Genomic DNA, 21,793 nt, shown 5'->3' on the forward strand with positions numbered 1-21,793 from the left:
CAATTGCATTGTATCTCTTTGGTTAAAATTCCCTTAGAGTTATGTGTACATCACACACACAACTTTAGAGCATAAATGAAGAGTGATTGAACAGGTTTTTCTCTTTTGCCTATAATGATATATAGCTATGCTAGATACTTACATTTAGATTCCAAACCACATATCACATTGCATGACAAGCCTTTTTTCTTAATCTATTATGCTTATCTATTAAAAAAACTGCATTTGCACTCAATTCAGATTTCATCAACTTTATTCTGAGTTTATATAAACAATCAAATTCATTTAGATTTCTTTTCTTTTCTTTTCTTTTCTTTTCTTTTCTTTTCTTTTCTTTTCTTTTCTTTTCTTTTCTTTTCTTTTCTTTTCTTTTCTTCTCTTTTCTTTTCTTTTCTTTCTTTAAAATATATATCTGTAACAAAAACCACTCTGCAACTCCAATTGCCCATGGATAGATGTCCTTGGTCTGTTTTCTAATGTTAATGGAAGAGTTGATATTTGGGCACTATCAGCAATTGTAGGTTTGGCAGCAAATCTATCCATCCTAATCCAGCCTTTTTGATCTCAGTGGCAGGGGCAGACAGGAGAGGCTCCTCACCGTACCTTCTTAAAGACTTGCTTACACTTGACACCACAAGCTCTTATTTCCTGGAAAAGACAATTCAATGCATAGACTATTTTTCAAATATTATGTATGCAGAAATCCTGGTATGTACTGTAAAATCAAATGCAGAATTAAGTTTAAATGACTGAAATACTATAATGAGAGCATCACCATATGGTTTCTGTAAGCAATAGAGTGCATTTTTTCAGAGCACACAAATTAGACAATAAAGACAGTAAATTCCATGCAGGGCTCCCCTCCTTTTAAGAGCATTTTAATTTTAACATATATGGATATATAGATCCCATAGATGTGTAGATAACGTGTGGATCTTTCTCCCATCCTCTTTACAATCTGAACAAAAAGCTCACAGTGTTAGCGGAAGAGGGATCTGGGATGTGATTTTACCCCCCCCCCCTTTCTGCTGAGACTCCCATACCACAGTGCATTTTTCTCCACAAGATTTCCCTTGAACACCAGCAGCAGCTTTTCAGGGATCATAGAGGCAGCTGGAGGAAGGGAATGGATGGACTCCTCCGGCACAACTGAGAGTGTCTTCCATTTGCAATTCGAAAGATTTGAAAAATCTGAATCTGCATGCTACACAAGCCATGTTATTATATGATATTTTACCAGTGCACTGCATTTTAGCCCCAAGTATGTACATCTCAGAGGTGTTACCTACTTATTTGGCACTCATGGTAGATAATGTTTTAACCTCCTCTCTGATTTTTTCTTTTTTCTGTTAAGTCACAGCAACCCTGTAGAGTTTTTAAGGCAAGACACGTTCAGAGGCAGTTTGCCATTGCCTGCTTCCATGTTGGTCCTGCTTAACTTCTGAGATCTAATGAGATCAGGCTTGGCTGGGACTATCCAGGTCAGAGTAGAGATGTGAAGGCCTGGAAAAAAACCAGAAAAATTTGGAAAAAAATCCAGGTTTTTTTCTGTTTTTTTTCCTGAAGTCTTTTTTGTTTTCCCCCCCAAAATTGGAAAAATTGAAGAAAATAAAATAAATTGATTATGGAACATTTTATTTTAACATGATGAATAAAATATTTTAAGACAAGGTGTTCAAATATTTTCCAAATCATTTCTAAAAAATATGTATGGTATCAGATTATTCTAATTTCTGTGCCCTGAGGACAAGCAAGTCCTAGGTCATGCCCATTCATTGAAACTTAGTCCTACACTCCCTTCTATACACTTCCCCCATCTTCAATTCTTTTTATGAGAATAAGTTTTTTATTTTTATTTAATACTGTGGAGAGGAAATATAAATAATTGTTACTTCTGGATTTTTAAAAATTTTGTGGAGGTTTTTTTTGTCTGTTCCACATAAACTGGTAAACAGTTCAGGAGATGGTTGCTCCATTTGTTACAATTACAAATAAATATTATTTTAAAAGTAAATTCTGTTTGTAATAATTGTTTGGATACACCACATTTTTTAATATACTAGTTGTGATAATTTCATGTCAAGTAAAATTGTTCATAGTCATATTTTATGTTCCTAAAGTAACAGAATAACTTTCAATCTAAGTAGCATTTTTTAAAATTTTCCCAAAAATTACCATTAAAAAAAAAAACGGGAAAAAATGGGGTTTTTTCCGAGCTTCAAAATTTCTGGAAATTTTACATTTTTGGTCAGAGCCCCTCCTCTTTATGACAAACTTATTTTTATTAATAGCAATGAAGTAACAACAACAACAGTGAGCAAATAGATTCAGGTGGGTTGGTCTGAAGCAGCAAAACAAAGTTTGGTCTTAAAGGTGCCACTGGATCCAAACTTTGTATTCAGTGGCCAGAAAAGAAATGCAGACAGTAAACAAATCTTTTTTTTACATTTGTATATATAATCATGCCAGTAAAAAAAAATCAAATTAAAACATGCAGTTCCATCACAAGAGCCAGTGTGGTGTAATGCTTAAAATGTTGGAATAGGATTTGGGAAATCCAGTCAAACCATAGAAGCTTGCTGGATGACCATGGGGCAGTCACAATACTCTCAGGCTAGCCCTGACCTGGATAACTTCAAGAAAGTCTGATCTCATCAGATCTCAGAAGCTAAGCAGGGCAGACATGGAGACAGCCAATGGCAAACCACCCCCAAATCTCTGTTGCCTTGAAAACCCTACAGGGTCAACATAAGTCAGCTGTGACTTGACAGCCAAAAAAATCTATCACACCACTTGTGTTCTGAGTAGGCAGTTGTGAAGATTTCTGTTCTCTGTTCTGAAGTCTAAGAAATGATCATCTCAAATATCAACATGACATTTTTGAGAGCTAGGAGTCTGCCTTTGTACTAATGTTTACTAACACTAGCCAAAGCATCACAAAATAATGATTTTAAGTTTTCACCAGTCTGGATATTAAGAAACATACTGCCCCCCAAAGAAGACACCCCACCCTCCTTTATTTTCAAAGGACTAAAGTCAAACCAGAGAATCTCTGCAGTAGAAACTGAAGGGGGGCAATTTTGCACCCCAGCAGAAACAGTGCAATGTACAGAGTACCCAGCATAATATTAACAAAGGTTTGTTACTCTACTACTCGTAAATATATTCTGTCACCAAGCAGGATAGGGATGAGAAGGTCTTGAGACCAAGAAATTAAAATAAAGGAGGGCATATAAAAGGTGAAGAAATGAATGAGAAACATGTGGAAAAGAGAGAGATAAATTAATAGAGAGTAGTTTTACCTGAACTACTGTTCTGCAAGATCTGTCTGAGCTGCGTGCAAGGAAAGGGAGAGAAAAAGACTAGGCTATTGGAGAATAGGCTATTGGAGAATCTGGAGGGTGGCAGTCACTGTAGCAGCTATCAGCATGATCTGTTAAGGAAGTTTGCTTGAGTCTTGGAGAAAAGGGAAGTTTAGCTGATCCTAGAACAGGGGTGGTCAAATTCAGGAGCCACATGAGGCTCCTTCACACATATTGTGTGGTTCCCAGAGGCTGAGCAGGAACTTAATGCAGGCTTACTCTCAAGCATGCTTAGCTTTGGGACCTCAGTCAGCCTCTAAGCACTGACCCATAGGTAGGTGACTATTCCACCATGTGTGAAGAGAAGAAGAAGATATTGGATTTATATCCCGCCCTCCACTCCAAAAAGTCTCAAAGCGGCTCACAATCTTCTTTGCCTTCCTCCCCCACAACAGACATCCTGTGAGGTGGGTGGGGCTGGAGAGGGCTCTCACAGCAGCTGCCCTTTCAAGGACAACCTCTGCCAGAGCTATGGCTGACCCAAGGCCATGCTAGCAGGTGCAAGTGGAGGAGTGGGGAATCAAACCTGGTCCTCCCAGATAAGAGTCTGCACACTTAACCACTACACCAAATTGGGAAAGAAGGGGAGATACACAAGTTTACAAGCTCTTCTCCACCACTGAGGTCACCTGGAGACCTAGAGTGGGGAAAGAGAGCCCAAGAGCTGTCACTATTATATGTAAAGAGACAGCTTATAGCATGTGCTGCAGAACTGAAAGTAGATCTAGAGGCTTAGATGATCTACATGACAGCAGGTGGCTGGCTGCCAGAAGGATTGCATCAGCCAGCAGAGTCAGCATGACACAGCAAGTTGCTGATTGGCTGTCCAATGTATAAATGTACAGAGTAACTGTGGTGATTGTGGGTTAATGGAGTTGGAGAGCAGCGGAGCATATTGTCAGTCAGAAGAGTGAGTGGTGTTGTAAATAAATGTATATAGTGATTTTACAGCTACTGTGTACAGCCTTCGTTCTTGCGTCACTAAGAATCACCCTCTTGGTCTCTAAGCGCATCAACAGGGTTATGGGCTCAGCACGCTTCCGCTGCGCCTAGAAGACCTGAGAGAGGTGGTAAAGAAAGGACGCTGACTTGCTCCAAAGGCTGCCTAAGAGGTGAGACCAGCAGTGGCTGAAAGGAGTCTGAGCAGGATGGCTACAGCAGCAGCTACTGTGCTGGTGGAGAAGCTCACCACTACCAACTACAACACCTGGTCGCTGAGGTTAGAGCATTTCCTGAAGAAAGAGGGGCTTTGGGACTGTGTGTCAGCTCCTCCAGCTAATCCCACGCCAGCAGAGGCTGTTCAGGATCAAAAAGCTCTAGCCACTATCATTCTAAGTGTTACAGACGACCAGCTGGTGCATGTCCGTGGGCACCAGACAGCAAAGGAGGCTTGGGAAGCTCTCAAGGCTGTGTATGTACAGAAGTCAGCAGGTTCGCTGATATCCCTGTGTAGGAGGCTCTACAGGAAACGTATGCTGGCCGGGGAGTCGATGAGGGACCACCTCGACGGTATGTCTAATTGTTTCCAGGAGCTAGAAGCAAGAGGGAAAGCTGTGGCTGAGGAAGATAAGGTGTACATAATATTGAGCTCTCTGGATGAGAGATATGACATGCTGGTGATAGCATTTGAAGGGCAGGATGCCGACAAGCTAACTTTGCCATACGTGACTGGCAAACTCCTGGCAGAAGAGCAGAGGCAGCTTGAGAGCAAGAGAGAGCAGACTCGACCCGAAGAAGAAGATAAGCCGAGGTCTGTTGGGGCTGGTTCCAGCTGGCAAGCCAAGGAGGAGGAAAAGGCCTTGCAAGTGCGGAGGAAGCGTTGTTATCTGTGTAATCAGCTCGGGCATTTGAAAAGATTTTGTCCTCAGCAGCAGCAGAGAAAGAGCCGGCAGCAGTCTTCAAGGACACCCCAGGCAACTCTGGTAAGAACTGGTCCGGGACTGCAAAGTCTGCCCTGGGTTGTAGACTCTGGGGCTACCCAGATATTCTGCTGCCAGGAAGAACAGCTGCAGGACTGCAGACCAGCTGAGCAGGAAACTGTGAGCTTAGCTGATGGGAGACAAGCGAGCGTGCTTTGCCAAGGCACGGTCTATTTTCCTGGACTTAATTACAGTTGTGATAATGTGCTATGTGTGCCAGAGCTAGAGACTAATTTGTTAAGTGTCTCTGTTCTGGCAAGAGCTGGGTTTACCGTAATATTTGATAGGCAGGGCTGTGAAATTTTGAAGCAGGGTAAACAGCTGGCTAAAGGCACTCTAAGAGCGAATGTGTATGAGCTTATGCAAAATGTGGGGAAGGCACATACTGTGTGGAATAGACAGCCACACAGCAGGTGCATTCATAGGCTGCATAGAAGGCTGGGTCACGCCAGCTACAACACAATAAATAAAACTCTGGAGATATTGGAAGGAGTGAAGGTTGATAAATGCAATGCCTTCCTAGATTGGAATGTTTGTAAAGAAGCCAAATCAAGGGCAGTTCCATCGACTAGAAGGAGTGTACGTGTGTCTGAGAGACCGCTCCAATTAATACATGCTGACCTGGTGGGGCCGTTTGCACCCAGTGTTTCTAAAAACAGGTTTAGGTTGATTCTGGTTGATGACCACAGCAGGTTTGCGTGGGTGTATGCTATTAAGCACAAAAGTGATGTCTGTGCAACCTTCAAGTACTGGGCTAGAAGGGTGCAAAAACAGTTGAATGCAAAAATAGCCTCAATTCAGACTGACCAGGGGGGTGAGTTCCTAAACAAAGAGTTTGCCAACTATTTGAGGCAAGAGGGCATAGAGCATAGAGTTGCCAATGTTTCCTCTCCATGGGAGAATGGGATTGTGAGACGGAGAGGGGTAGTACTCCAGGGTATCTGCCATGCTTTACTAGAAGATAGTGGGCTAAAGCAGGCATACTGGGGTGAAGCCTTGAAAGCGTCCTGTTACATTTCTAATCATTTGTGGACGGAGGCTATAAACGACATACCCTACAGGGTTCTGTATGGGAGAAAGCCATCCCTGGATCACCTCAGAATATTTGGATCAAAGGCTTGGGTGAATATTCCTCTTGATAAGAGGAGGAAGGGAGGTCCCAAAAGCAGAAAGCTTGTGTTTGTGGGGTACCAGAACGGCATGAAGTCCTGGAGATTTGTGGCAGTAATGACTTGATAAAACTGAGTAGGTCTGCCTCGTTTTGCGAGGATGATAATTGGTCTAAGATTCATGCTAATGAAATGCCTAGGGAAATTAAGCTGCAACTGTCTCTGACAAGTGAGGAGGGGCAAAAGCCAGAGAGCAAGCAGGCTCACTCACTGAAGCAGGAGGAGGACAGTGCGAGCAGTTCTGATAGCAGTAAACAGCAGGAGACTTCTGAGGCTGTAAAAAGGGAGCCGACTGAAGTCAGAGTCTTGGCAAGAGAAAATAAAGGTGTGCCGCCCAAAAGATATGGTTTTGATGTAAATTATCTGGGCAATGGAGGTAGTTTGCCTAATGGAAAGCCAAGAGGCTGTGCAAGTGCACCAGATGTAAAAGAGGATACTTCTTTCACTAGGGAAGAAGAAGGTTATACCTATGTATATGATGACCACCCTAAAACATATCCCAGTGTGCTGGAGCTGTTGAACGAGATGTCTCTTGGAGAAGCAGGAGACACATAAGCAAAAGCCTGGAAGGAGAGGCTGTAAGCAATAACTGAATTAAAAAGGGTGCAATGTGCAAATGTAAAGTGCTGGAGTGTAAAAGCAATGCTGTAACATTAAACAAACTTATTGTTTTAAAACGTGTATTAAGCTGTAACTAAACTATGATTGTAAAACTGAAGCTAAAATGTGAACATTTCCAAACGGTGATTGTTAAAAATGAAACAATGTTAAGCTATGTGTAAAAAGGCTGAAATCTGTAAAAATGTGAATTGGAAAAGAAAATGTGCATTTACACCACACTACACGGTACTGTTTCCAACAGGTCTGGGAAACAAGCCAGCAAAAAGATAAGAGAAGTGCTCAGTCTGGGAACAGAGCCAACTGAGGAGATATGGTCAGTCTGGGCAGAGTGCCAACTGATAAGAATGTGCTTGCAGGTTAATTGGCAAGCAGAGCAAAATGTGTGTGCGTTAACACAATGAGTTCAGGAGAATGGAAATACTGAACTGTAACCAATGTATATATGGAAATGTATGTAATCAATGTATTGATGGTGGAAGTGACCAATATGTATAAGTAATGTTGTAATGTATGGATGACAGCACAGCTATAACCTGAGGAGGGGTGTCACTATTATATGTAAAGAGACAGCTTATAGCATGTGCTGCAGAACTGAAAGTAGATCTAGAGGCTTAGATGATCTACATGACAGCAGGTGGCTGGCTGCCAGAAGGATTGCATCAGCCAGCAGAGTCAGCATGACACAGCAAGTTGCTGATTGGCTGTCCAATGTATAAATGTACAGAGTAACTGTGGTGATTGTGGGTTAATGGAGTTGGAGAGCAGCGGAGCATATTGTCAGTCAGAAGAGTGAGTGGTGTTGTAAATAAATGTATATAGTGATTTTACAGCTACTGTGTACAGCCTTCGTTCTTGCGTCGCTAAGAATCACCCTCTTGGTCTCTAAGCGCATCGACAAGAGCCACAGGAATGAGGCACATAATTAAACAGGGTGGCACAGGGATCCCCCTTAGTTCTATAGCTCTTGTAGGAGCTATATTTACTAGCCTTGGTGTCAAGGCAAAGAGATGCATATGGTGGTCAGTGATTTATATGATATGTGTGTTTCCTTCTCCCACTGGCACAAAAACAAAAATTCCTAACCTTTCTCTATACTGGTTTTATGGGGACTGTTATTCCCAGCTTTTGTTTTTTAAAAAGATCTTTCTAGCATGGTTGTGCTGAAAAGTGCATACATATGTATTTTATCTTTCTGTGCAAAGAAAGTATTAAGAATTTTAATAAATATTTGTGTTTGATATTAGTTCATGTCTTGTGGCTGTCAAACATCTGACGTTTATTCTTTGTGGCTCTTACATTAAGCAAATTTGGCCACCCCTGTACTAGAGCCTTTTGCTATGCTCAGACTTCCCTTCACTCCTATTGGCTGCAGCCAGAATTGCACTTTAAAATAAATAGGAAGAGGTTCAGCTGGAGGCAGCAGAAGGACTCTGGCTTTGAGGGCCCCTTCAAAAGCCTTCCTTATGCTGCACCTGGGGTGAACTTGGTATGCCAGTGGTACAGCTGAGTATTAGTTACGTCTGTGTAGCAGTTTGTTCTTGAATAGTTCTACCTTGATGTAAAATAAACAGAAAAAAAACCCCTCCCTTTCCCTTTCGTTCCATTCCTGATCTTATTGTGTAATTTTAGTTTTTGAGTCACTCTCACATTTAAACAACTGCTATAAAGTGTAAATGAACTGAAAATCGCAGACTATTTCTGAGGGTTCTAGCTGTACTTTCTTTAAAGAATGGGTTGGTGTTAAAGAGTATCTGTGATACAGAAGGTTGTTCTCTTACAACGCAGAAGCTTAGCACCTGACCACACTGCTCTTCAAGTTATGTTCTGCTCCTTGTTGCGATAAGGCAGGGGTAGAAAGAAGAAGAGACTACTTTTCAGCTATCTCAGTGAACTAAAAAAGGAGCAGAAACCTTAGCTAAAAGTCAATGGCACTGGGGATTTGGAGAATGGTAGGTGCTAGAGTCAAACCACTTTATTCGGGAAACACTACTAAAATAAAGAAAGCCTTTTAAGGACATGAAAATCTGCTAAAATCAAAGAATAATAGGGTATAAAATAGATCCACATCCATAAGAGCATGTCTTATCTAAAATTTGTCATTTATTTATTTATTTATTTGGGATTTATATCCCGCCCTTCCCACAAGTGGCTCAGGGCGGCTTCCAGTGATAGATCCAACAAAATTACAGTATTTAAACATATAAAGGGATCAGCATTTAAAACAGATAAAAACAGATAAAACCATGGTTATCAATAAATATTAATAAATATTTCAACTGTATATAAAAGAAATCCGGCAAGTTACATTAAAATTCTCAAGCTAGGTATAGGCTAGCCGGAAGAGGGTCGTCTTACAGGCCCTGCGGAACTGTACATGTGTTATTTTAAAAATATGCAGAAGGTGGATCCAGACCTTTTGTAGGGTCACAAACTGGCTGCAGAGGATATTGGATTTATATCCCGCCCTCCACTCCGAAGAGTCTCAGAGCGGCTCACAATCTCCTTTACCTTCCTCCCCCACAACAGTCACCCTGTGAGGTGGGTGGGGCTGGAGAGGGCTCTCACAGCAGCTGCCCTTTCAAGGACAACCTCTGCCAGAGCTACGGCTGACCCAAAGCCATGCTAGCAGGTGCAAGAGGAGGAGTGGGGAATCAAACCCGGTTCTCCCAGGTAAGAGTCCGCACACTTAACCACTACACCAAACCGGCACTCAGGTAAAATGATTAACCATGGTTTATAAACACAAGATTGTGTTGATTTTAGAGCTACTCAGAGACTAGTCATTTGGCTCACCATCTTTTTGGTACTTTGGCTGTTTAACAATTCAAACCTATTTAACACTTGGCTGTTTAACAATTCAAACATTAACAGTTCAAACCTATTTGCCAGGTTATTTTTTACTCATTCGGATAGTACAGTACATTGCATTCAGTACTGTTTCATACATGCACATTTTCACACTGTTGTATATAATTAAACAGTGCTGTTTTATGTTTCATCACAGTAGATTAACTGGAATACATACTGTAATCCTACCCCAATACAAAATGGAACATTTGGAACTAGCTTTAGATGTCACTGCTAACCCTCTAGATACAATTTATTCTACTGAACAGATTTATACTCAGCAATGATTTACCAAAACCTTTTCACACCCCCCCACTTATTTTGAAGATTTAAAAAATTCTACAGACCTTAAACTACAGCAGTCAATAGATAAAATAATAGATAGAATACTATTGAGACAAGAAAGGACTTGAGATGTTTGATTTAAAAGAAAAGATCAAACTAGCATTTCTAAAAGAGAAGCTTTCGGACAAAGTTAACAATATTTTTAAAGAAATAAATGACCTGGATGCTATGAACATAATTTGTTCAGTCCAAAGGAGAGTGTTTGATATTGCTTCACAGAAAGATTAATCTATGTGAGGAAATAGAATCTTGGGGTGAGTGACCTGAAGGGGGCAAGTGATCTGAATGAAACTGGAACGGACCGGGGGGGGGGGAGGGATTAAAAAGGTATCAGTGTGAAAAAAAAACAGGTCAGACTGAATGGAAGTCGTTCAACAAATGGAGAAATACTGGGTTTCCTTTTTCATGTCAATAGATCTGATTAAGGAGTGTGAGCAGAAGAGATGTGAGATCTAAGAATGGGAGAAATACACAAAAGGCCATTTGTTGAAGGACAATATAGTTCAGAATAGGCTGAGGAGTGGTCAGGTATGATGACAACGGAGATACCACACCTGCAGGGGTGTCCATAAATGACCAGGAAGTTCACATCATAAAAGATGTGTGTTAATTAATTAGAAAATGCTGACTTGGAAAAAGCGTTGCCTGAAAATAATTGTGAATAAGACTTTAAAGTTTATGGCAGATCACTTCATAGACATTGTAAAAGGAACATTTGGAATATTGTTTTAAGTTCAGTGAGTCCACTTGCGGAGAGGGTGAGATAGAAATTTAAAGCAAAGTAATAAATAAATAATAAAATAATTATTGGCGCATCATAAAATAATATTATGGTAACTAGTTTCCCTGCATATCAAAAGACTCTTCAAAACATACCAGAATGTGTGTGTGTTTGGTATTAATAAGATAAAACTTTTCAGGGAAAGAAATGAAGATTTCATTTCTTTTCAAAGAAAGAAATGAAGATTTCAGAACCAGATAAGAGCAGATTATACAGCTCTTACTAAGCATAAATAAAATGCAAACAAGTCTTCTTTTGACTGTAGGTTGGCACTTTGATGGTTCCCTTTGGGTGACCATATATGGCTCATATAATCCAGCACCTTCTAATTCTAATTAGATTTAAGTCCTGATACCAAGAATTGTCTATTGTAGACAACACAAAGTGGGTCTCCATAAGCAAAAATATCACTAGGGTTGCCAGGTCAGATTCAGGAAATATCTGGGAACTTTGAGGGTGCAGCCAAGAGACTTTGGGGGTGGAGCCAAAAGGAAGGCTGTGACAAGCATGACTGAACTCTGAAGGGAGCTCTGGCCATCACATTTAAAGGGACTGCGCTTCTTTCAAATGCCTTCCCTCTGTTGAAAATAATGGAAGATAGGGATACCTTCTTTGGGGGCTCATAGAACTGGACCTCTAGTCCAATCTTTTTGAAATGTTGATGTTTTAATGCTGAAAATTTGGCATCTCCACCTCAAAAAACAGCCCTCCCCAGAGCCCCACATATTCACAGATTGATTCTTTATTATATCCTATGGGGACTGGTTTCCATTGGGTATAATGCAGTGCCCAGTAGACATTTCCCCAACTTTCTGCTAAACCTGAACTGTGTTTGTGTGTGTGGGGAGGGTCTCAAAACAAGGGGATCCCCTGCCCCTAACTGGAGATTGGCAACCCTAAATAACACCATGGTATAACTGAGAAAATTTAAGCTATTTGTTTTTCTTTTTGGTTTAGGGGACCAGAGTACAACAGCTTTGTCTGCCAGTACAGGGCAACTTAGTACTTTAGCTGTTTATTAATGACTGCAGGAGGGGTAATGATGTAATTCATGTGTAAATGATTGAAGCTTAATTTGATATTTCTGCTTGTGCAGTTGAGAACTCCCTTCTTGCCTTCACCATACTGAGCACTAAGAGAAATTCTATAAATTCCTCCTTACCTAATCTCTCCCTAAAATCTAAAATTCCATTTCTTTTCCTCCTTTATGGATTTGGAGTCAGTTTCTAATCAGTTCCATTTTAATGAAAGAGAAATTTAAAGAAAGCAGGGTCAGGAGGTTCTACAAAATTTCAGAATTTTACTGTGTAGATGTTCAGAGGTAGGCAGTGCCTTCTCAAACCTTCCTATCCTGCTAACCCTAAGCTTCTTATACTACTACAGCATCACCCTGTAGTCTGTAAGATAAAACAACAACAAGGACCAAAGTTATAAAGGGGTGCATTGATTTTTCTACAAAGAGATATCAAAGAAAAATCTTTTAGAAGAGAAAAAAAGAGAATAAGACAAATTAATGGCTATATCTAAAAAAAATGAATTTTGAAAAAAAGAAATTCCCCTCCCTATAACAACGTTACCCTCCCTATAACAAATTCCACTCCCTGTAACAACATTTGAACTTTGCGGCGGGAATGACTGTGAACCGTATTACTGCCAATGCAGTGCCGTGGTCAGAACCCTATGCCCCGAAGGCTCGTTTGAATATACCGCTTCAATCCTGTTTGGGCAGTGATTGTATTTTAGCTCGTCTGTGGAGCCAAATGGAGCCTATGCGGTTCCAGGCAGCTTTTTGGGATCCTTGGCGACTCTCTAATGGAGACCTGGCATAACAGGCTCACCACAGCCATTGATGAGATCACTCCCAGATGCCTTCTGCGCCCCCATACAAAGCTGGCGCCCTGATATACGCCAGGACTACAGCAAATGAAATGGAGGATCAGAAAGCTAGAGAGGCAGTGGTGGCAAGCCCACAATGAAGTGACAAGAACAGCTTATCTGTCATATATGAGAACCTATGAGGTGGCAGATAAGGCTGCTAAGAAAATATGTCTTACAACCATGCTTGCGTCTGCGAACTCACACCCAGCACAATTATTTAGTACAATTCAGTCTTTAACTATCCTACTGCAGGGTAGACCAAATGCTAGGGAATTGGACATTGGCTGTGAGGCCTTTGTTACCCTCTAGGTTGAGTGGACTGAAAGAATCCAAAATTTAACTAGAAGACATGCTCGGAGCCTCACATTCATTTACTGTTTCCATAATAGCCAGGAGGTCACGGCGGAGTGACAGGACTTAATGTTACCCTCATAGATGACCTCCAAAGGCACCTGGGCAGAGGTGGCTTGGCAGTGCTGATGCTACTAGATCTGTCGGCAGCATTCAACACAGTCGACCATCAGCTACTGACCTGTTGCCTCGCTGACGCTGGGATTCTGGGGTTGGCCTGTCAGCATGTATAAATGCTCAATAAGGCATTAGGCTAGTGACTCCTGAGATCATGCTGATCTAATTGACAGTTAGTGTCAAAATGACTCCAGTGCTTATCAGGTCTCAACAAGGTGAAACCAGTTCTGACTGGTATTTGGTAATGAGTGCAAAGGTTGAGTGTCTAGTGCACAATGACTCAGCATTTGTAACCCATTGGTGCATATCCTATGTACACTATGTATATAAGCAGTGATGTATCCTTCTACTCTAGATGGTTTGCTTGGCAAAGCACTTTGATGGTGGATGTAAATTATGTAAATAAATTTTATATAGTTAAGCACAGAGTGTCGTTGAACTGTTGCGTGCTATACTGACTCACCTACCAGGGCTAACAATAATGATAAAATGACAGGGATATGGGCCCAGTCCGCTATGCTCTGGAGGCTTTAGGTGAGGCCAGCCTGCTGTGGTGAACTGAGCCAGAGTGGATGTCTGCTGCCGTTGTTTGAGAATGAGAGCGAGGATGAGCTCAGTCAGGCTTTGAACAGCAGTGCAGTGAACATGTCAGCATGACTCATATTTCAACAGCCCAGCTTGTCGAGAAACTATAGTGTGTGGGCTCTCTGTATGGAACATTTCCTCAAGCGAGAGGGTCTGTGGTCAATGGTCGAAGCACCTCCACCCCAACTTGATGATGAAGACACAGTAAAGAATGAGAAGACACTGACTAACATTGTTTATTTATTTATTTTATTCGATTTATATCCCGCCCTACCCCACCGAGGTGGGCTCAGTGTCCTTAGTGTGGGAGACGACCAGCTGGTTCATGTGTCCAGTAAGACCACTGCAAAAGCGGCTTGGGACAGTTTAAAGCAGTCTATGTACAAAGTACTGCTGGCTCCCTGATTGTTATCACTCATTGGCTATACAGGATGGTAATGAAGCCAGCAGAGTCTGTCAGGGGACACTTAAATGCCCTGGTGGAATGTTGTCAACAGCTAGAACAGAGGGGGAAGACTGTGCCAGTGGAAGACAGAGTATACATAATTCTCAGCTTGCTGTCTGCTGAATTCAACATGCTCATTGCTTCACTTGAGACAGCTAAAGCAAGCAAACTGACCTTGGCATACATCACTGGTTGTCTTCTCAAGGAAGAGAAGAGGCTACAGGAGTCAAGTTACACTCAGGCTTGACAGCGATCCAGACTGGGGAAGAAAGCAAAAGCCAGAACCAGCAGTTCCTTTGATGACACCAGGAATTGGTGGGGAGAGGCGTTGGAGGTTGCTCTAAAGGTGTGGAAATGTTTTTGTTGCGGCTCAATGACACAGCTCAAGTATGCCTGTCCTGAGTGGAGGAACAGACGGAGACAAAAAGGAAAGTCTAAGAGTTCAACAGATTGCTCCAAGACTTCACTGGGAGTGACAGATGCTACTGCTACTCCAAAAGTATGGATTTTAGACTCAGGGGCATCACAGAATTTCTGCATAGATAAACGTTTGCTCCATGACAAAAAGCCTTCCTATCTTCAGCATGTTAGTTTGACTGATGGATGTAATTCTGAGGTACTATGTCAGGGGCGTGTAAATTTTCCAGCTTTGCAGCACACTTTCTTTGAGGTGCTATGAGTTCCTTCATTAGAAAACAATTTACTGAGTGTGCCTGTCTTAGACAAGGCTGGGTTTACGGTCACTTTTGCTGCCAAGACATGTAAACTCATAAAGGGAGGGGAAGTGCTGGGAGTTGGGAGATTACAGAACAGTGTTTACATTCTTGAGAACTAATTGGGAACAGCTAAGGCTGTAACCAACTCTAACCCTCATGACAATTGTGTACATTTGATTCACCGGAGGTTGGGGCATGCTAGTTTCCATGCTATAAACAAAACACTCTCTAATGTGGGGAAGGGAAGTGTGAAAGATTGCAGTCAATTCCTTGACTGTGAGGTATGCAAGTGCACTAAATTACAAGCTTTCCCCGTAGCTCGCAAGAGCAATAGAGTGTCGACAAGGCCACTGGTTTTAGTGTAGACCTGATTGGTCCGTACCCCAAAAGCCACTCCAATAACAAATTCGCTTTAATCCTAACTGATGACTACTCCTGGTTTTCTTGGGTGTATGTGTTAAAGCAGAAATCAGATGTATTCACCACTATGAAACACTGGTACAAAAAAGTTCAGAAACAGTTGGGTAATCTGTGTGCTATTCAAACAGATATGGGAGGAGAGTTTATGTCCTCTGCGTTTAAAAGGTGGATGCACATACATGGGATATCTCACAGAGTGGCTAATGTAGCAACACCTCAGGAAAATGGAGTTGCTGAACGAAAAGGTGTGGTGTTGCAAACAATGATGCATTCTATGTTAAAGAATGCTGGGTTACCTATCAGTTTTTGGACAGAAGCTTTGAAAGCTGCTTGTTATGTTAACAATAGAATCTGGTCTAAACCAAATGATAGCATTCCATATAAGATGCTATACAACAAAAATCCCAACCTAGATTACCTAAGAGTGTTTGGTACAAGAGCTTGGGTAAACATTCCGGTTAACCAAAGGAGAAAAGGAGGTGCAAGATCTAAAAAACTTCTATTTCTGGATTACCAAACCGGCATGAAAGCCTATCGGTTTTCTAACAACAGAATATTAGCTTCAGCAGATCTGCTAACTTTTGTGAACACCAGGGGTGGCAAAGAATCCATGCCAATGATTTGCCTGATCAGGTTGCACAGGCTATAAAAACTGAGGAACTATGATCAAGTGTTCGCTCTGACTGTAAAAGCAGACGCTTTAAAGGCAGCATTGTGTAAAGCAGGGCAAGACAAGATGCAAGTGCATCACTTTGATTTTACCACTGCTTACTTAAATGCACGTCTGGAGAAAGAGCTGTATATGAAACAGATACCAGACTTTGAGAACTCAAACAAAACTTTGGTATTGAAGCTCAACAAAGCATTATATGGCTTAAAACAAAGTGCCAGGGAATGGAACCAGTGCTTGAGTAAGGCACTGATTGATTTTTGGGTTTGAACAAGGTATAGCTGATTCCTGTATGTTTTGCAAAACAACTGAGCAAACAAAATGCTATTTATTAGTTTTTGTGGATGACCTATGTTTTTTGTTCCACACTGATGCACAATTGAAATGGTTTATGGAGTCAACTCAAAGTCTGTTCAAGATGAAACACTTGGGTAACATATGACACTATTTGGGAGTTGACATAAGGATGGTTTAGTCTGAATCAGAAAGAGAAAATATTTAAACTCCTTGAAAAGTATAACATGCTGGATGCACGTTGTGTAGACTCACCAATGACAACAGGTTATAAAAACGAGCCTGATGATAGAGTATTTGAGAACAGGTCTATGTATCAATCTCTAAGCAGTTCATTGCTGTATATTGCCTGTTGGTCCAGACTGACATATGTTTTGCTGTACACATGTTGTGTCAGAAAGGCTCAAATCCTTATGCTAAGGACTGGGTTGCAGCAAAAAGGGTACTCAGATATCTTAAGGGTACTGCCAACTACACATTGGTGTTGAAAGCTAATGAGGCACAACAAATCACTGCCTACAGCGACTCAAACTGAGGTGATAGGCAGGATGGTCGATGCACAACAGGGTATGTCGTGTACATAAATGGAGCATTGGTATTGTGGAAATAATTAAAACAGACCTACGTGGCCACTAGTACTTGTGAAGCTGAATATGCTGCACTTAACAATTGTGTAATACAACTAGAGTGGCTGTACCAATTACTGCTTGATCTAGAAATACCATGCAAACTGCCAATACATGTGTTCTGTGACAAAACTGCAGCTCTGCAGCTAGCAGATGCACAAGGAATAAAACCATGAAGCAGACAAATTAACATCAGGTATCAAAATGTTAAAGATGTTGTGCAAAGAACGTTAATTGTGTTACAAGATTGTACTTCTGTAATGAATGTGGCTGATATGTTTACTAAAAGCTCAGCTCTGCAGCATATGACGTCCTGCTTTGCAGAGGCTGCCAAGCTATTCGGCCTAGAAGTTAGTCTGAAGAAGACAGAAGTTCTCCACCAGCCTGCACCCCAGGAAGATTATCACCCTCCCTGCATCACTGTGGGTGAATCAGTTCTGAAGACAGTCCAGCAGTTCAGCTACCTGGGGTGCATCATCTCCTCAGATGCTAAGATCGACAAGGAGATTGACAACAGGCTGGCAAAGGCAAACCGTGCCTTTGGCCGACTGCACAAAAGAGTGTGGAGCAACAAGCATCTGAAAAAAGGCACAAAGATCAATGTTTACAAAGCGGTTGTGATGACAACCCTCATCTATGGCTCCGAATCGTGGGTTTTATACCGTCATCACCTGCGACTCCTTGAGCGCTTTCATCAGCGCTGCCTTCGCACCATCCTCAACATCCACTGGAGTGACTTCGTGACCAACACTGAAGTTCTCAAGCGGGTGGAGGTTACCAGCATCGAGGCACTGCTGTTGAAGACGCAGCTGCACTGGGCAGGGCATATTTCTAGGATGGAAAACCACCGCCTTCCCAAGATTGCCCTGTATGGCGAACTCTCCACCGGCCATCGAAATAGAGGGGCACCAAAGAAGAGGTACAAGGACTCCTTGGCACCTGTCGCATCAACCATCACCAGTGGTCTGACCTAGCCTCAGATCGCAAAGCATGGAGGCACACCATCCACCAGGCTGTCTCTTCTTTTGAGAACGCACGCATAGCTGGTCTTGAGGGCAAAAGAAGATTGAGGAAGAATCGCACTGCTACAGCACCAACCCTAAATCAGACTTTTCCCTGCAGCCACTGTGGCCGGACCTGCCTGTCCCGCATTGGTCTTGTCAGCCACCAGCGAGCCTGCAGCAGACGTGGACTATTGCACCCTTCTTAAATCTTCGTTCGTGAAGCCAAGCCGAGAGAGAGAGAAGTGTGGACAAGTACACAAATCTGAGGTCTAGATTAGGTCTCATTGCCTATTCCTTAGGGGGAGTGTCAGCATGTATAAATGCTCAATAAGGCATTAGGCTAGTGATTTCTGAGATCATGCTGATTTAACTGACAGTCAGTGTCAAAATGACTTCAGTGCTTATCAGGTCTCAACAAGGTGAAACCAGTTCTGACTGGTATTTGGTGATGAATGCAAAGGTTGAGTGTCTGGTGCACAATGACTCAGCATTTGTAATCCATTGGTGCATATCCTATGTAAACTATGTATATAAGCAGTGATGTACTGCTTATATGAGCCTGCCTTTGGCTGGGAGTGCAGGATATAAAATAAATAAATAAATAAATAAACATGAACCATATTTTACCAATGAATTAGAGGCACTAGTACAAGAGCTGAAATATTTTTTTTTAAATTATGTGAAATTTTCTAACAAATTCATATGGCTATTTTGTATTTTATAGGTGGGCTATAATGGCACACACAAACAAAAACCCAGCAACTGTATCAAATTGCAATCATAATACCAAGAAGAAATCTTAAGCAAGTCTATTCTAAAGGAAGTTCATTTTATTCAAAAGAGTTTACTTTTAGAAAAGTATTCTTAGGTCTGCAGCCCCAATTTTGAACCTGCTATCTTGACAACTTTTAGTTTTACAGTGAGACTGTTAGTCATTATTTGCTGTATTTATCAAGCTCACATATGTTGTCAACAGGGCTTATCACATGTATATATGGACATGATATGATGACTATATGTTACTGTACAGACCTACTCCACTGGGGAAAAAAAAATTGCATTTGAGGTGATCTGAAGGTTCAAATAATTGAAATCATTAACTGAGCTATTTGCATGATATTCTTTAATGTTTTCAGACCCAATACCCACTAGGCCACAGTTTGTTATATAGAATAATCTTTTTAATGACATATTGTTGGGACTATTTTTTTTCTTTTCTCTTTGCCCTGCATTTTCTTCGGTATAGCACATTTCTCCCAATGAGATGAGATTAGCTGGAAAGGAGCTGATCAAAGGGCTGTCTTGCCAAGTTGGCATCTGCATGCAACATGGCGTTTTCTGCAGCGACCCTAGAGGTCTGGAATGCCATTCGACTAGCCCTATAGTTGAGTTGTTCTGCTGAATGGTGAACCATATTTTGTTTTCTGTAGTTTTTAAAACTTGTTCATGCCTATATCTGTTTTTTAAGCTTTGTGGTGCTTAGTTTTAAGTACTGAAACTATATTTGAAGGTCAAGACTCCTACCTAGTTGTTTCACTCTTTTGTTATATCAGGGTGGATGTGTTGGATGATTTGTTATGCCGTAGATTACTTTGAAGTCCTTGAGAAGCAGCTCATAAATTCTGTAGATCAATCAATCAAGTTGGAAGGCCAGAATCTTATAATTTTAGAGCTAGAAGGGACTATAACTTACTTAGTCAGTTCGCTACCTGGATCTATCAATTTTTCATCAGCTGTAGATCACTGTGGGCACTCAAGACCACAGACAAACAACAAACAAGTAATGCCACAAACCTCAAAAGAAAAAAGTTCTTGGGGGTTGCCAAAATTATTTAGTAACTCCTTGGAAGGATTTAAGGTGAGGTTCAAGTAAGCCCTCAAATGAAGAAAAGACTTCACTGACTCCTGTCAAATGGTTCCCATAAGGATTTATTTGTATTACTTAGCAAAACAAACACCCCATCACCAAAAACCACAACTGTTGAAATCAAATTTTTTAAAAAGTGTTAAATTGCTGCAATAGTATAATTAATTTATAGAGTATAGTTGAGATCTTAAGTTCTCTTGTACAGAAACAATTACAACTGAAAACAGTGGTACCAATTTCCTGGTGAATGTGCTTAGGGGTGGTGGCCCTTTTTTTACACATTTGGAGGGAGGGAGTTGTGTATTACCCTATAATGGCTGGACCATAATTCAAACCCAGGTTCAGTTCACTATACTACACTGGTTCCCTTCCCAAGACTATCATCAGACTCAATAGCTGCATTTGAATCTTCAACCCCAGTGCCTATAGCCAGTCTTTGGGATGTTTACAAAGTTAGCATCCTAAACAACTGGTAACATGCATTTAGAAGGCAGTAACTGCTCAGAGCTGGTTTTGTAGCCTCCTGTGGGGAAAGGGTTTTTATCAGTGCTATAAACTACTTGGAAAAGAAGCAGTTATAAAGTTTATTAGGTGCTAGTATCTAGGAAAGTCAGAAATAACGGTTAGAAAGAAAATGACACTTTCAAAACTGAATTGTTCACTTTCATTTCCTAAGCTATAAATAACTCTAGTCTTAAAAGAATAGCAATTCTTCCCACTTTTTGCCTATAGTTTGGAATGCAAAAATGCCCTCTGTCCACACATTATTGACATCAAAGCATGCATCAAGGACAGTTCTATGACAGACTTTCTCTTGTGTAAGCAGATCAAATCAATATGCACGGAAATGGACAATTAATATAAATATATACTGAATTTGTTTATGAAAGAGGCATGCAAAACTAATGACGCTGCTTGAAATGATTGCCTTGGGTTCCAATTATCAGGAGAAAGGGGGGTGTATACTTACTTTAACTAAATAAATGTAAATCAAGCACAACACTAGAATTTAATTACTCCAGAGTTAGCCAATGTAATATACAAGCAAGCTGTGGATTATTGCATTTAGCTGCATGAACAAATAAAAGGAGGAGGGAGAGAGATGAGAATTATTTTGTGAATGCTGCCTGTCCTTACCAAATGCATTTCATCTCCTTCAATCCACTGGGTCCATCCACGGCCTTCTTTTTCTCCTTTCTGTACACAAAGAAGTTTATCTCCATCCCATGTCACACAGGTCTAGCAACAGACATAATATTAATTAGCAGGCAATGGTTTCATTTTCTAGGCCCACATAAATTCAATTTTCTTTAGGAAATAGAGCTCAATATTTAATGAAACAGCACAGGCATAACTGCTCTCAGAAGAAAGTGGCAGGTCACATGAGCTGTCATCTCTAAAGTAACAATGGATTGGATCTTGCCAGTTTTTATACTTGATGTCACCTGATTCTTCTCCTTGCAGACTCTGTTTCATCAAGTTTTTGTCCACACAGGTCCCATGGTCCCTAAAAGAAAGCAAAAAGGAGCCCTCCCCTTTCTGCTATGCATTTTAAGATATCAAAAAGTTAATAAATTAGTATACACAATTTCTTAAATAAATGCATTTATTTATTAAAAGGCTTATTCTCCTTTTGCTCCAGTGAAGGGGCCCAAAGCAGGTTACATCATATTCTAAAACCCAGCATAGCTGTAAAATATAATAAATCAGTGTAAAAATAATTACTTTCACAATAAAAATTACTTCCGCTGCCAATCAATTAACAATGAAAGGTCC

The 21,793-nt window shown here is 41.0% G+C and overlaps 1 protein-coding gene across 1 annotated transcript in view; it reads right to left on the reverse strand.

Annotated features, from left to right (window-relative positions):
* Nucleotides 1-462: 462 nt before the first annotated feature.
* Nucleotides 463-21,793, reverse strand: part of RBP1 (retinol binding protein 1) — an 83,172-nt gene continuing 61,841 nt past the window's right edge. The window contains exons 3-4 of the mRNA XM_060240880.1: nucleotides 21,155-21,256; nucleotides 463-648 (exon numbers count right to left, since the gene is read on the reverse strand). Of these exons, the coding sequence (XP_060096863.1) occupies nucleotides 595-648; nucleotides 21,155-21,256 (156 nt within the window). The 3' untranslated portion in view covers nucleotides 463-594. The remainder of the gene's footprint in view (nucleotides 649-21,154; nucleotides 21,257-21,793) is intronic.

This window comes from Heteronotia binoei, chromosome 6 (genome assembly GCF_032191835.1).
Source record: "Heteronotia binoei isolate CCM8104 ecotype False Entrance Well chromosome 6, APGP_CSIRO_Hbin_v1, whole genome shotgun sequence".
NCBI classification, from domain to species: domain Eukaryota; kingdom Metazoa; phylum Chordata; class Lepidosauria; order Squamata; family Gekkonidae; genus Heteronotia; species Heteronotia binoei.